The 13,900-nt window shown below is 55.2% G+C and overlaps 1 protein-coding gene across 1 annotated transcript in view; it reads right to left on the reverse strand.

Moving 5' to 3' along the window:
* The window catches only part of Sptbn5 (spectrin beta, non-erythrocytic 5), a 43,703-nt gene that overhangs the window by 18,012 nt on the left and 11,791 nt on the right, over positions 1-13,900 (reverse strand). The window contains 24 exon segments of the mRNA XM_051144426.1: positions 145-249; positions 655-804; positions 972-1,175; positions 1,461-1,643; positions 1,819-1,929; positions 2,023-2,137; positions 2,932-3,077; positions 3,272-3,407; positions 3,762-3,907; positions 5,131-5,247; positions 5,466-5,666; positions 5,899-6,085; positions 6,403-6,620; positions 6,999-7,163; positions 7,444-7,614; positions 8,214-8,313; positions 8,466-8,605; positions 8,721-8,961; positions 9,881-10,168; positions 10,905-11,144; positions 11,353-11,483; positions 11,755-11,907; positions 13,261-13,431; positions 13,515-13,596. Coding sequence (XP_051000383.1) covers positions 145-249; positions 655-804; positions 972-1,175; positions 1,461-1,643; positions 1,819-1,929; positions 2,023-2,137; positions 2,932-3,077; positions 3,272-3,407; positions 3,762-3,907; positions 5,131-5,247; positions 5,466-5,666; positions 5,899-6,085; positions 6,403-6,620; positions 6,999-7,163; positions 7,444-7,614; positions 8,214-8,313; positions 8,466-8,605; positions 8,721-8,961; positions 9,881-10,168; positions 10,905-11,144; positions 11,353-11,483; positions 11,755-11,907; positions 13,261-13,431; positions 13,515-13,596 — 3,901 coding nt within the window.

Genomic DNA, 13,900 nt, shown 5'->3' on the forward strand with positions numbered 1-13,900 from the left:
CCACCCCAGCCTGGGTCTTTTCTTGAGCCATTTGTACAATTCTACCCCTAGTTCCACAGACACACCAACACTTTATGGGCACATACCCAGCCCCCCTCCTGAACCCCTCCTGAAGACTCGCCCAGGACTCCCCAACCCCATCACCTTCTTGTCCTGGAGATCTAGCACTTTCTGGAAGATCACGTGCTTGCGGATCAACTGCTCCACTTCTTCCACTGAGCTCCCTTGGGCACTGGCTTTTAGGAATGCCTGCAGCATCATGGAAAGGCCAGAGGCTCTGCCAGCTGCAAGCACTGTCTGCTGAGGCAGGACCCCTGGGGCTCGAGCAGTGCTGACACTGCACATGAGCAGGAGAGTGGTGAGGGGAACTGGAGGCCAGGCTGGAGGCCTCTGGCAACGTGCAGATGATGGGCACTCTCTATTAAACATCGTGGGTCTCGGTTCCATAGGCAAGAGTAGGGCTAAATCTGGCCTTGGTTGGAGGAGGGGTGTTAGTGGAGGCCATGGTGCCCTCGGGATCTTCACTAGCCACCTTGGAGGATTCACCCTTTGCTCCATGTCCAAAAAAAAAAGCCAAAGACCCCGGAAGAAAGGGAGGAGCAGACAGACAAGGAAAAGGAGTGGGAAGATTAGAGCTGGGGCTTCGAGACCTGCCTCCTGGGCTGTGAGGATCTTCGCCAGGTGATCACACTGTCTAAGGAGGCGCTGTTCTTCAAGCATGGCCCGCAGCCTCTCTTGCTTGAGTGTCCAGGCCTTGAACACCTGGTCACGTTCCTGCTGCAGGGCTTGCAGCCCATCCTCAACCTGAGGATGAGAATGTGGGAAGGTGGGCTCGTGGAGGGCCACTAACCGATCCCAAGGGAAGCCTTTGAGAAGACGCTGACAGAAGCAACGGGTGTGTGTATGGGGGGTCAGGGGGGTGCAGCCTCAGGGAGGACAGGGTAGGATGAGAGCATGGGGAAAATGCCCACCTCCTTAGTGGGTATCTCTGCAGCCAGCAGGGCCTGCTGGCCCAGCTTAGTGGCCCATTCCCGCAGCTCCTCCTTGGCTTCCAGTTCTGCCCACAGGTATTGGTGGGCTCTGAGCTTGAACAGGCTGCTGCTGGGCTCCCAGGAGTCCCCCTCTGCCTGCAGCTCCTGATGCATGCGGGCTCCCCAGGAGGTGTAGTCCCTCACCTAACCCCAAGAGACGATGGGCAGCCACTGAGAAGGGACTGGTGGCAAAGAATCCCAGCCTGCCTGAACCCATGCACATACAGAGAGATCAAGCTGTCTGACTCAGGGCTTCTGGTGAGACCCACGTGTCTCGTCTGTCATTATCCAACCCAGTCCTTCCAGAACCACTGACCGCTCACTTTTGCCTCTCTGGCCACATGTATTTTCCTTCCAGAACTGGAGGGCCTCGGCACATGTAAATATCCATGCACACATACACGCCTCCCACGGGGAGAAAGCCCTCACCGCTGTGTGGAATCGGACCAGGAGATGTGCTCGCTCCAACCGGGCCCTGCGCTGCTCCACGCGCAACTGGAGGGCCTGCCAGGCCTGTGTCACAGCCTGCTGCTTTTGCTGGACAGTAGGGAGGGCTTGAAGCCCTGGATGCAGCTTCTGCGCCGTGCCTCCAGCCTTCAGCAGTGCCTTCAGCTAGCAGGTAAGGGATAGGGGAGGAGATCAGTTTCCTCACGGAGGCAGAAGGACCCGAGGATCCCAAGGTATGTTCCCTGTCTGAATACTCAGACCCAGGGACTTCTCAGGCCGTGCTCTGCCACACATGACAGGCCTGCAGGGGCCTGAGAGGCCATGCTAGCAGCCTGCCTACCTGCTGTTCCATGCCTGCCAGCTCACGTTCTAGCCCCTCCTGTCTCTGCAGCTGGTTCTCTAGCCCATGTAAGTCCTGGGCCACCTCATCAGGGAGGCTTGTAGCTTTCTCCTAGGACAGAAAAGGGTCAGAGCAGGGAAGAGAGGGAGGTTGGGGCACTGAGCCACTCCTAGAAGGGGACCCCCTTCCTCTCTGAGTTCATACCTGAATCTGGGTGAGGACTTCTAGAAGGTCTCTGTGAACTCTGAGTGTGCGTTCTGCATCTTGGAGCAGGCGGCCTTGGGCATGGGTCAATTGCCACAGTTCGGACCAGGAAGTCCTACCACGTAGAAGAGCAGCCGTGGGTCATCCTGCACTCCCTCCCTGGGCTGACCAGCGCTCTCCTCTCTGGGTGGAACCCATGGCTTGCCAAAGCTCCCAAATGGGGCCTCCCACTTTGAGCCTTCTGCTCTCCGTGCCTACACACTTTGCTCCCTTCCCCAGAGCCTCTCTAGTGTCACAGGGAGTGTAGCCGTAGCCGCGTGCGCTGTCCTGCCATGCTCAGCGCATCACAGATCTTTCTAACACAACTCACGTCATCACTCACGTCTGACTTTCAGTATGTTAATTGATCTCGTTGCAGATACATTGAGCTGAGAGTCCCTATCTTTTCTCCTTTTCCCCCCTTTACATGCCTTCCCTGTGCTCGAAGGCTTCTTCTGAGCCCGACTTTACGCTGAGGGTTATGACAAGATCCTGACCTCGCCTCAGGCTCACATGCTAGAGAAGGGCCCGTATCAGCAGATGGATGGACACCTAGGAATACTGCAGGAGAGGGCTGTGAGTGTGGGAGGCCTCCTCTCATGCTCAGATAGTTTCTTTCCACAGCTCCTCCTCCAGGTCCTGGGAGGCAGTAACTGGGAAAAAGTATCCCTGCGGTCTGGGGATATCTGGTTGGTGGCCCCAGCCTTATCTTCCATCATAGACCACAGCCTGTGGAGGCTTGGCATCTCAGGGACCACTCCCTCTCTAGCTGAGCAATCAGGGCCCTGTGACCCCCAGCGTGTGGCCATGGGGACATGGGGCCAGCACCCTCCTCCAAACCCAGACACTCGCTCATGCCATTGCACTCACTGTAGATCCTGCTGCCTCTGGTGGGCCTTGGGGGCAGCACTGTACCCACGCTCTAGCAGTTTTTTTGCCAGCTGTTGGCAGGCTTCTACTTGCTGGGCACCAGTTTCAACCTGGTGCTGAAACTTTGCAAACTTAGTGCAAAGTTGCTGAGGAGAGAGGGGAGTAGGTGACCAGACAGCCCCAGTCAAGGTACTCAGTGACAATGTAGAGTTGTGTGCCACAGTGCCACCACACTCCACGCAAAGGCATATTCCATGACTCTGCTGTGCCTTCTCCATCTGGCCCCCCGAACCTCGCCATCCAGCATCTGCCTCGTGTGTCCTGCTCCCTGACCCCTCACCAGCACATGTTCATGGTCGTCTCCAAAGCTGTCCCCTCCTCTGGCCACCTGCTTCCAGCTTGCCAGCCAGCTCTGCAGGTCCTCAGCTTCTCTCATGAACTCGTGTAGTCTCAGCGTCCCCTCCAGCTCCCGACCCCTGTGGTGACAGCCAGGGGTTACCCAGATGTTACCAGCCTGCTCGTCCCTCTGGGGACCTGAGTGCGGGAGGCTGAAGAATTGAGTTATTCATGATCTTTGCCCAAACCTGTGACTTGGGAAGAAGGCATAGGAAGGCCAGGGTAGGGGGACAGAAGACATTGTCAAGAGATGGAGAACTGGGAGTCCAAAGCCCAAAGCCTTGCTAAGTGGGCCTTTACTGGAGAACTTCTAGTGCCTTCTAGTGCATTCCTACAGGCCTCGGCTCCCGCCAACACAAGGCCACAGCAGGGGACGCTCAGCTGTGGTCAGCGCCCCTCTGCCCACTGATAAGAGGGTCCACAATGCTCCTCACCGTGCGTCTGCCAGTGTCTGTAGTGCCTGCAGCTGTGCCCGCACCACACCCAGTTGCTCAGAGGCCTCAAATGCAGCAAGGGTCTGGAATCTTTGCTTGAGATCCTCCATGTTGCTCCAATAAAGAGCCAATTCCTGCTGCAGCATCTGCCAGTATAAGAACACAGACTGGGTGGCTCTTCATCTCTCTACACATCTACCCCCAACACAGCCTACCCACACATCCCCCAGGCACAGCCCACATACTCATCCACCTCTCAACACGTTCACTCACCCGTATACTCATCCATCCGTCTCTCCATCCATGCTCCACCCACTCGGCGTCACCCGCCCACCCATCACCATGTACTCAACACTGATGGCACATTTACTGGTTTACAAAGTAAAGACATGGCCTCTACCCTCAGAGGGCTCACCACTTAGCACAAAAGAGTAAATGGTAGGAAGACTGGGCCAAAGAAGGGAGGGTACAGAGGCATCATGCTGGATCCCAACATCAGAGTGTAAAAATAGACAGAATTGGGGGCTGGAGAGATGGCTCAGTGGTTAAGAGAGCACTGCCTACTCTTCTAAAGGACCCAAGTTCAATTCCCAGCAACCACATGTCTGTAACTCCAAAAATCCAACACCCTCACACCAATGTGTATAAATTAAAATTAAACTTAAAAATGTTAAAAAAAAAAAAAAAAAAGACAGATTTAAGCAAGCCTCTTTGTATGCTTGGCCACATGGAGGTTCCAAAAGGCCAAGCTGCAGGCCTACCCTTCAGGAATAGCCCACTTAAAGTCCTCAGCCACAAGACACCCCGAAACAGTGACCACTGGGGCATACAGGAGAGTAGCCAGACAGGACATTTCCATGACAAGAAGCAGCAGTGTGGTGGGGCCGAGGTTCTGGAGGCTGTTGGTTCTTGGAGTCTGCTCTGGCCTCCTTCCTTACCAGGGATGCTTGTGGGAGGAGATGGGCTTTAGGATGGCGACTGGGCTAACAGAAAGGATGATGCTCAGAGCCCAGGAGAAGGACACCTATGAAGGACTTGGGGTGGGCTGGAACAGGAGACTCTGAGGAGTAGGAAAGTACAGGGAGCAGATGAAACAGGAGGAGACAGAGGCAGCCCAAGTCTGCACGGAGAGGCAAGTCCGAGAATGAGGCTACAGATGGCAGTACACTCTCCTGGGTCACAAGGAGGGGGCTGTGCTGGAGGAAGGTGCCCGGGGAGGAGGGTGAATCAGGAATTGGGTGGGTGGTGGATGGGGATAGGAAGGAAACAGCAGGGTTCCGTGACTCAGGAAGAGAATGTGCCCTTTGGAGTGAGGCAGGCCCCCTTATGGACCACTGTCACCCACGTGGAGATGCTCAGGACACAGTACCTGGTGTTTCCTAATGAGCCCAACAGTGGTTTCTTCATCGCTGCCGTAGTCCTGACTGCTTGCCAGAGGCCGCTTTTCCTCCACCCAGGCCTCTATTTCTGACAGATTTGTAAAGTACTGCAAAGAATAACATCAACTCACCCCGTTGATCTTAGCCAGGACTGTTGACCCATCCTGGTCACTAACTGTCTGCAGAGGCCTCTGGGCCCTTATGGAAACCAGCTAACTCTTAGCCCTCAGCTCTCATCACCAGCCTCCCTCCCTGAAAGTCCCACAGTTCCTCTCTCCCACAGCTGGTCCGCTGCTCTGCAAACCCCATCCTCTTTGCCTCCTACCTGCTGGACAGTGACGGCCTCCTGCAGGCAATGGGCACGTGCCTCACATGCCTGCTCCAGTTCTGCCCAGCTGCCTTCCAGTTTCTGGCACTGCTCCATGATCTGCTGAGCTTGGGGGTGCCCAGAGGTGGCTAGGCTCTGGCCAGAACTTAGCACCCTGTTCACGTGCCCTGCGTGAGCGTTCACCTCCGCCTGGAGTACCTGCCACAGAACAATGGGCTTCCCTTAGCCACACATGTCCAGATTGGAGTCATGGACGCATCTCTGGCTCAAGGTCACTAGGCTGAGGAGAGCTGGAGCAACATGGAGTTGGAAGTCAGGCCACCTGGGGAGAAGGATTTGGTGGCCAGCAGACCCTGAGTAGTGAGTGGCAGGGGGTGTCTAAGGTCTGGGAATGAGATGTTGGGGGGTCCTGGGAGGAAACAGGTGGCACCTTGTGCTTGCGTTGAAGGCTCTGGGCATCATGCCAGCACTGGGCAGGGCAGGTGGGCCTGGCACTGGGCATATGCTCAGCCACCCATGTGAGTCCCAGGTCGCTAAGGATGTTAAACTGGAACAGCTCAACCGAGGCCTCCAGTTGCAGTTGTCGGGTGGCCAGCTTGCTCTGCAGGGACTCAAACCTGATAGAAGGAGAAAAGATAAAGAGGCTGAGGATGGGGGTGGGGAGAATGGTCCTTTCCTCATTCCCACCAGGGACCCAAGAGGAACACAGCCAGGGAACAGAGAAAAACTTCTGAGGATGGGGAAGCAGCATTTGACTTCAATGGCACGATAGAGTGCCTATCCTAGCCCTGGCACCCTCCCCCCCAGAATAACTCTACTAAGGAGGAGGTTTGGATGCCCTCAGGCCCTTTAGGTGCCACTCAGTCCTCAGGTTCATGAGGCACATGTGGCAGGGCAAGCGTGACCCACAGCAGGGTGAAGATGGAATGAATACCTCTGGTGACACTGCTGGCTCTCCTCCAGGATGGTCAAGGAAGTGAATGATGCATTGTGGGTCTGAGAGATGAGGGCAGCCATCTTGCTGGCCAGTGCCTGGCTCTTGTCCTCTAGTTGGCAGTGCTGTTTCTGTAGCCTCAGGCTGGACCACGGGTCTTGCCCCACTTCTGTACTCTGTAGGGCTCTTTCCAGATGCTCCATCATCTCCTTGACATCCTGGGGAGGATGACAAGAGGCTGCATTCACCTTTTCACTGCAGCTCTGCCAGGCTCTGAATCCATGGTGTTCCTAGCCCCCAGATTCACCAGGGACCCATCTCGTCCTTCCATCTAGTAGTGTACAAACTGCTTAGGCATCTTCTTCTTTAGGGGATTTGAGTTGTGATAACATGTTAGACTCACAGAAGCTACTGTGGTGGTGGCCTGCTGCAGGGCAAAGCCATGCTTAGCCTCCTACAGGCCAGAATTCCGTGTAGGATTTATGGGGCCACTCTTTCCAGCCCTCTCTGTTCTGCCTGCTCCCATCCTGCCCCAGCCAAGTCCAGGTCTTCCCTCTCATGTCCTCACCCCTACCTCGCATCCCCCAGGGACCTACCTTCAGCAGCTCTAGGAGCTGGTCCTGCTGTCTGTTCTGCTGCAGCCCGTCCTCTCACTCTGCCATCTTGTGGTTCAGTTCTTTCCATCTCTGAGTCAAGCTTTGAAGTCTGTCCTGTATGTCCTCCTGTGCATATGGGTGGCTATGCAACAGTTCTCTCCCAGCCTGGAAAGGAGACAAAGGCCTGGAGTGCCTAGGACCACCCACCAACGACTGCAGCATGCAGGGAAGGAGGCAGGTCGCTAGCTGCAACTGCTTTGCGCTAGCTCCCTGGAATGATGGCAGCTTTCTGAGCTGATGTGGGTACCTGTCTAGGGGGACACCCAGCTAAGTGAAGGAAGCAGAGGGGACCCCTCTTCCAGGGACTATGCTCCATAGAAATAGGCAGTATGTGTTGGGAGACTAAAGACAAGAGGGTCCTACACCTTCTGTCCAGCATCCTCACCTGCTGTGTGGCCTCCATGTACCCATGGTTGGCTAATAGCTCGGTCTTAGTTATTTCGTGCCACTGGAGTTTCTGCAGAATGTTGCTGCATGGATGGGAGGGTTCATCCGCCACCCTGGGCCACTTTTCCTCCATCCACAGCATTAGCTCTGCCACAGCCTGTTTCCATTCCTGCCCGAGAATCAAGAGAGAGTGGGTCTCAGAGGCCAGGGCGAGGGGTGGCACAAGGACCTACCTCTAGGGAGAAGGGTCTGCGGGTGGCGGGGGAGGAGGGAACACCGAGAGCTGATGCTTGGGTACAGGGGAGGTAGAGCTTGGATTTTTTTCTGATTCCCTAAATGGGACAAGGACACTGTGTCCCAGAAGGAGAAACGCCTGTCCAGTCCCACTCATACAGACAACACCAGATCACGTGCAGCTCTCTTGATCTAATAGGTTGATGTTCTTGAAGGCCTGGCCTGGCCTGAGAGTCACTTCTGGCACCCGCACAAGCATCAAAACTAAGATCCAAAGCTGCTTCCGTTGCCCAAGCAAACCCCTGGTGTGGCAGAAGTGAGCCAGATGTGTGGTAGGGTGAGAGGTGCACTTAGTCAAGGGGTCCTTTTCTGAGAAGGACAGCGACCACAGCTCCAGCTTCCTCTCGGAAACACCCAAGAACCGTGCGTCAAGGGTGGGGAACGTGCTCATTAAACAGGATCATACTGCCTCGGTGCAGCTGTGCGCTCCTGGGCGCTGCTGCTGGGGACACCTCCGGCAGCCTAGGGGCTCACCTGCAATTGGAGGGAAGCCAGCAGCTGTGTCCCTCTCTGCTCACTCCTCTCCTGGACTCTGGTCCACTGTGCCCGGGCACTGTGCAGCAGCTCTCTGATCCTGGAGTGCAGGAAGAGGAGAGGGCTCTTCTCTGCACTGAACCCTATCCCCACCCCTCCCCAGTCCAAGGGAACCCCACCCCACCCGGCCTCAGGCAGCAGCAGCAGCCTTCTGTTCAGGTGCAGAGAGACTGCAGCAGGCAGATGGCTCACTTGTGCACAGCAGGGTGTTGGCTCAGAAGCAGCTTCTCACCACGCGCCTGCAGGGCCTCTGCCCGAGATCCCAGGGTGCTGCGGAGCCACGCTAAGCCCTGGTGCTGCTGCAGCAAGCTCTGGGCCTCCCTTACATCCTCCTGGTACAGAGACCTAGGTCAGCTCATCCTTAGGGTCCCCATTCCTGCCCACCCTGACTTCTGGACCCAGCTCCCACTAGGGGGAGTAGGATGACACTCCAGTTCTACTCTTTACCCCAAGATTGTCCAGGCACAGTGAGGCCTCATGGCTGGCACAGGTGGCAATGAAACCATCCACTTCTTGGCCAAACCTCTGCAGCTCCAGGCCTTCCCAGAGCTTCTGCCATCTCTGCTCCCACAGAGCCTTCAGCTGCTGGCCCTGCTGGCCTAAGAGTCTTAGGGCACTGGCCACCTCTTGGCACTGTGGGGAGTCTGAGACCGCCATCAGCTGACCCTGAGCCTCCAGTTGCTGCACCCTATGTGAAACAACAGAAACAGCATCAGACCACACTTTGGCCTTTCTCACCAGCTCCTCCAGCCCTTCATCACAGAGCTCTGAAGTGGAGGGTAACTGGCTGGTCAGTCCTATCGGTTCACTTTCTCACAGGACGGCTGCGCTCTGGCCTGTGAGTAAGATGGAATGCAACAGGCCCAACAAAAGTGCCCATGACCCATGTCACACCCTCCTTCAAGTAAATGACTCATGGCATGCTGGGATAACACAACAAAGATCGCTCAATCCACACATGCCTGCTATCAGGGCCACTAGAACCCTTGACCCAGAAGAAAAGATGCCCCTTTAGGCTGAATGCTGTCCCCCACAGTTTGAAAACAGGTGGCATGATCATGGCGGTTAGGAAAACCCAGCGTTTCCTTTAGGCTGTGGCAATTCTAGTCACTGTGTGTGTGTGTGTGTGTGTGTGTGTGTGTGTGTGTGTGTGTGTGTATGTGCGACAAGTGGAGGCCCGCTTGATACCCGTCAGGCTCCCTGGGGCAGGGCAGAGCCTGAGGGTCGGTCGTACGTGGTGCCTCTGCTTGCTGACAAGGCTGTATATCACTCCTGAAGGACGCGAGGTGGCAGCAATCTTAGTCCATTGGTGAGTTGGACTGTGGAGGCCAGTAGAGTATGCCCTGCTCAGAACGGGAAGCTAGACTAGGGAGAGGCCATCATCCCGCCTGAAGGAGAGCAGCCGGGCTGCGACTCAGAGCTTCTCTGACAGCTCAGGCTCTGGGGGGCCCTTCCTGAAGTGTGCGAGTTGCCTGTTGTAGGCGTGAGTGTCTCCTGAAAATCTGCCTGCAGTGCCGTGCTACATACCAGCCCGGCTCAGGACCCTGGAGACCACACTGCTCTTGGCTTTCCTTTTATGAACTTCAAACCCTCAGGCCAGTCCTGACCTCTCTTCCCACAGGTGGGTCTCTTCCTGTAAGGCTTCATGTGTCCTCAGCAGCTGCTGGGCCCAGACCGAATCCTCCAGCTCCTCTCCGCTGCACAGTCGAGTCCGGATGCCCTCCGCCCATCGCAGCAGCTTCTGGCTCTCTTGTAGGATGCCTTGCTGGACTCGAGCCTCAGTCTGTACCTGGACCTGCTGGGCCACTCGCCCTTGCACTTGCTTTAGCAGCACCTGCAGCGTCAGCACCTGCTCCTGAAGCAGCCAGCTCTCTGAGGGACCCGACTCCGCCACCCTGCAGGATGTTAACAACCACAGTCAATGCCCCCAGGTCTGTGTCTCCTGGGGAAAGTGGTGACAATTCTGAAGGTCCACCCCACCCCCATCAGGCTCTCTTTTTCTCTGAGTGTTGGGAGCCAGACCCCACCCAAGGCTTTCTTAGAGGTCCTGATGAAAGGACAAAGGGAACGCTAGTTCTGTGTCCCTGCCCAGGGGTATAGACTTTGCAAGGTCCACTCTGGGGCCTGGGCCTCAAAGGAGTTAAGGTTTCAGTTCTAAGCAGGCTTTCCCCTCTGAGAGGTGTGGTTATCAGTCCTAAGGCAGCTGTGTCTGAGGTATCCTGTGTCCTCTTGCCAGCATTTTCTGATCTAGCTTTCTAATGACCTTGGCCATTCTCCTGCAAATAGCATATAAGATAATAATAAATTTGCTTGGCAAAGACTTCCCAGCCCCAGCTTTTCTGTCTTTTTCTTCTTCTTGCCTCCTCTTCCTTCCCCTCCTCCACCCCCTCCTCCTCCTCATCTCATGCTCCTGTCACTCGAGGCTTGTCACAGAACAACCTGCTGGCCAGGTCGTCATGAGAGAACGGTCTCTGGCCTCTGCCTGCATGCTTCCAATAGCACATTTTGGCCACCTTCTCCTCATCCCAGTTCCTGCACCCGCCCTCAGTTTATCAGAGCTTCCCTTAGCCCTCACTGCCCCCCCCCCCGCCCCCCCCCAGTCCCCCATCACCACTCTAAAGCCAGCCGTACTCTATGGTTGCCCTTTGGAGGTAAGAGATCTTCTTCTCCAGGATCAGGACCTTCTGCTGGGTCTGCTGCAGGCTGTGCTGACTGTCCCCAGAGCCTCCTGGCCCCAGAGCCTCCAGCCTGCCCATCATATCTAGCAGCTGGGCGCGTGCAGGTTCAGACTCCTGTAGAAGGCTGCACACCTCTGTGCTGTGTGCCAGCTGCAGGCCTTTCTTCTCCTTCAGGGTCTCCAGCTCCTGCCACCTGAGCAGAGGATGCCAGGATGTACCCACCACAAGGACACCTGCCATCCATGGTGACACCTACAGAGCCTAACAGGATGGAGGCTTCTAGGCTGGAGATTCTCTGCCCTCCTCACTGTCTTTGACACCATCTAGCCTCTCCACCTGCACGGTAGGAGGCGTTAAGCAAGGACCCTGCCCCACTCTTCGCTCCCACCCTTTATCGTCACCTCAGACCCAGGTCTTCCTGTTGTTGTTGGATTTTCCACATGTGTCCTGGACATCTCTGCTTCAGTTGTTCAGCAGTGCTGATGACCTCAGCCCAGCGGCCTTTTCCAGTGGCTAAGGTCACGAGAAGGTCCTGAGGAAAAGGAGGACCCAGGGCTCTGAGGAGGCAGACTCTTCTCCCCTGACACTCATTTTGGGCCACAAAAGGTCTTGGGAAGCTTGGGTCTAAGATGTTCGTCCTACTTGCTTGAGAAGGGAGCATCTGAATCGCTAGCCCTCAGAGTCAGTCCTACGGCTTTGGACCCTCCCCAGACAGGACCAGAGCAAATGTGGAGAGTGGGGCAGAACAGTGAGGCAAAGCCAGGGTGGTGGAAGCTTTGGTCTCCGTTATCTCAGTGCCTTACCTCATATTTGAGCTGTGTGGCCTCTAAGTTGTGACACTGGGGATGTAATGTTTGGAACTGGGCTGTCCGCTCTTCCAGCCAGGACTGGAGCTCCCTACAGGAGCTGTGGAAGCTAAACAGAGCTACTGCCTCCTCTAGTCGGGCCCTGTGAAGCTGAGGAGGCAGCCAGGGTCAGGATAAAGGGACAATGCTCTCAGGGGAGGGCAGAAAGGTCTGGGGTATGCCCTTGTCCACCACAAGCCACTAAGTCTCTACCAGACAAGCGGGCCACGTCTGTTCTCTTGATATCCACCAGAGGGAGCTGGTGAGAGCTAGGGTGCCAGGAGAGAGTTTCTTATTTGCTCAAGGGGATTGGTTTCGCCCTGAAGCCACACAAGCCTCCCCAGGCTCTGTTCTAGCTGCTGCCCCAACTGCTCTCAGAGCTTCAGGCCTCAGCCTCCTACATCTAGGCTGTTCCCAGCTTTCTTTCAGGACCCAACTGGTACGGCCTGCCCTTGGATCTGTTTTACATCTCTGTTTAAATAGCCTTTCCTCAAAGGTGCCATGTTGACCCCAAGCTAACCTGCATCCCTTCTCCAGAATCCATATCACGGCCATTTAAAAAGTTGTTGGCACTGGGCAGTGGGGGCGCACACCTTTGATCCCAGCACTCGGGAGGCAGAGGCAGGTGGATCCCTGTGAGTTTGAGGTCAGCCTGGTCTACAAAGTGAGTCCAGGACAGCCAAGGCTACACAGAGAAACCCTGTCTCAAAAAAAAAAAAAAAAAAAAAAAAAAGCTGTTGGCATCTTGGTTATAGTGTAAGCACCTTTAGCAGAAACCTGTCAGTCACTGCTGTGTTCCTGGGATCAGGGCAGACGCTAGCTCAGTGGTTCTCAACCTTCCTAATGCTGTGACGCTTTAGTGTACAGCTCCTCATGTTGTAGTGACCCCAACCATAGAATTATTTTCCTTGCTATTCATAACTGTAATACTGCTACTGTTATGAAATATAATGTAAATCATCTGATACCTGGGATATCTGATATGCAAACTCTGTGAAAGTGTTGTCTGACCCCCAAAAGGGGCACAACTCATAGGTTGAGAACACTGCTTATCGTAGTGGCATACTTTTTTTTTTTTTTTTGAAACAGGATTTGTCCATGTTAGCCTTGGCTGTCCTGGACTTGCTTTGTAGACCAGGCTGGCCTCAAACTCACAGAGATCTGCCTGCCTCTGCCTCCCAAGTGTTGGGATTAAAGGCGTGTGCCACCACACGCAGCCTGGTAGTGGCACAATTAATGTCCCCTCCTTTAGCTTTCTTTTGGTGCGGGGAATTGAACCCTAGGACCTCAGGTATGCCAGGCAAGTATGATTTCACAGCTTTGGGTTTTTCATCTTGTGTTTCCCAGGCTGGTCATGGACACCTGGATTTATGTAATCTTCCTACCTCAGCCCTTGGAGCAAGTGAGAATACAGGCACATGCCACATGCTCAGCTCTGACTATATCTTGAACAAAGAGCATTACCTTTACCAGGGCCCTTAGGTTCTCATAGCTCTGGCTCAAGTGAGCCTGAGCCTGGAGTATGGAGTTGGAGTTGAAGTCAAAGTCATATTCGGTCTGGAGGGCCATCCTTGGGTCTTCGGTCTGGAGGGCCATCCTTGGCTCTTCCCCCAGAAGGCCCAGGGCCGGCACCACCTGTGTAGAAGGAGGGCAGTGTGTCCATACCCAGCTCCCACCAAGTGGCAAGATCTCCACCAAGACAGGGCCTGTGGTAATACCTGGGGTATGTTCTCTATGCTGCGGATGATGGGCATCCTGTGCTGGCTGCTCCCCAAGTCCTTCAGCTCCTGGGTATTCAGGCTCTCTTCTAGAAGCCAAGAGACACATACTGTCATGAGAGTCAGGATTCAACGGCTGCTTAGGGCCCATCTCTTCCCTACTCAGTAGCTTATCACAAGGTGGGTGAAGGTTGCGTGGCACCTATTGCTTCCCCAGGCCTGGTTCTGCGTAAAGAGCTTCTAGAAGCTATAAGGACTGAGACAGGACCCTCCCACTGTGGCTCATGAGTCTCTCAGGACTGCAAAGCTCACAGACCCATAAGAAGTAGGACACTATCTAGGGCTACACTTGGATGGGGAGGCATGCTGTCATGTGAAATAAGTAC

The sequence above is a fragment of the Acomys russatus genome, chromosome 4 (genome assembly GCF_903995435.1).
Source record: "Acomys russatus chromosome 4, mAcoRus1.1, whole genome shotgun sequence".
Taxonomy (NCBI): Eukaryota; Metazoa; Chordata; class Mammalia; order Rodentia; family Muridae; genus Acomys; species Acomys russatus.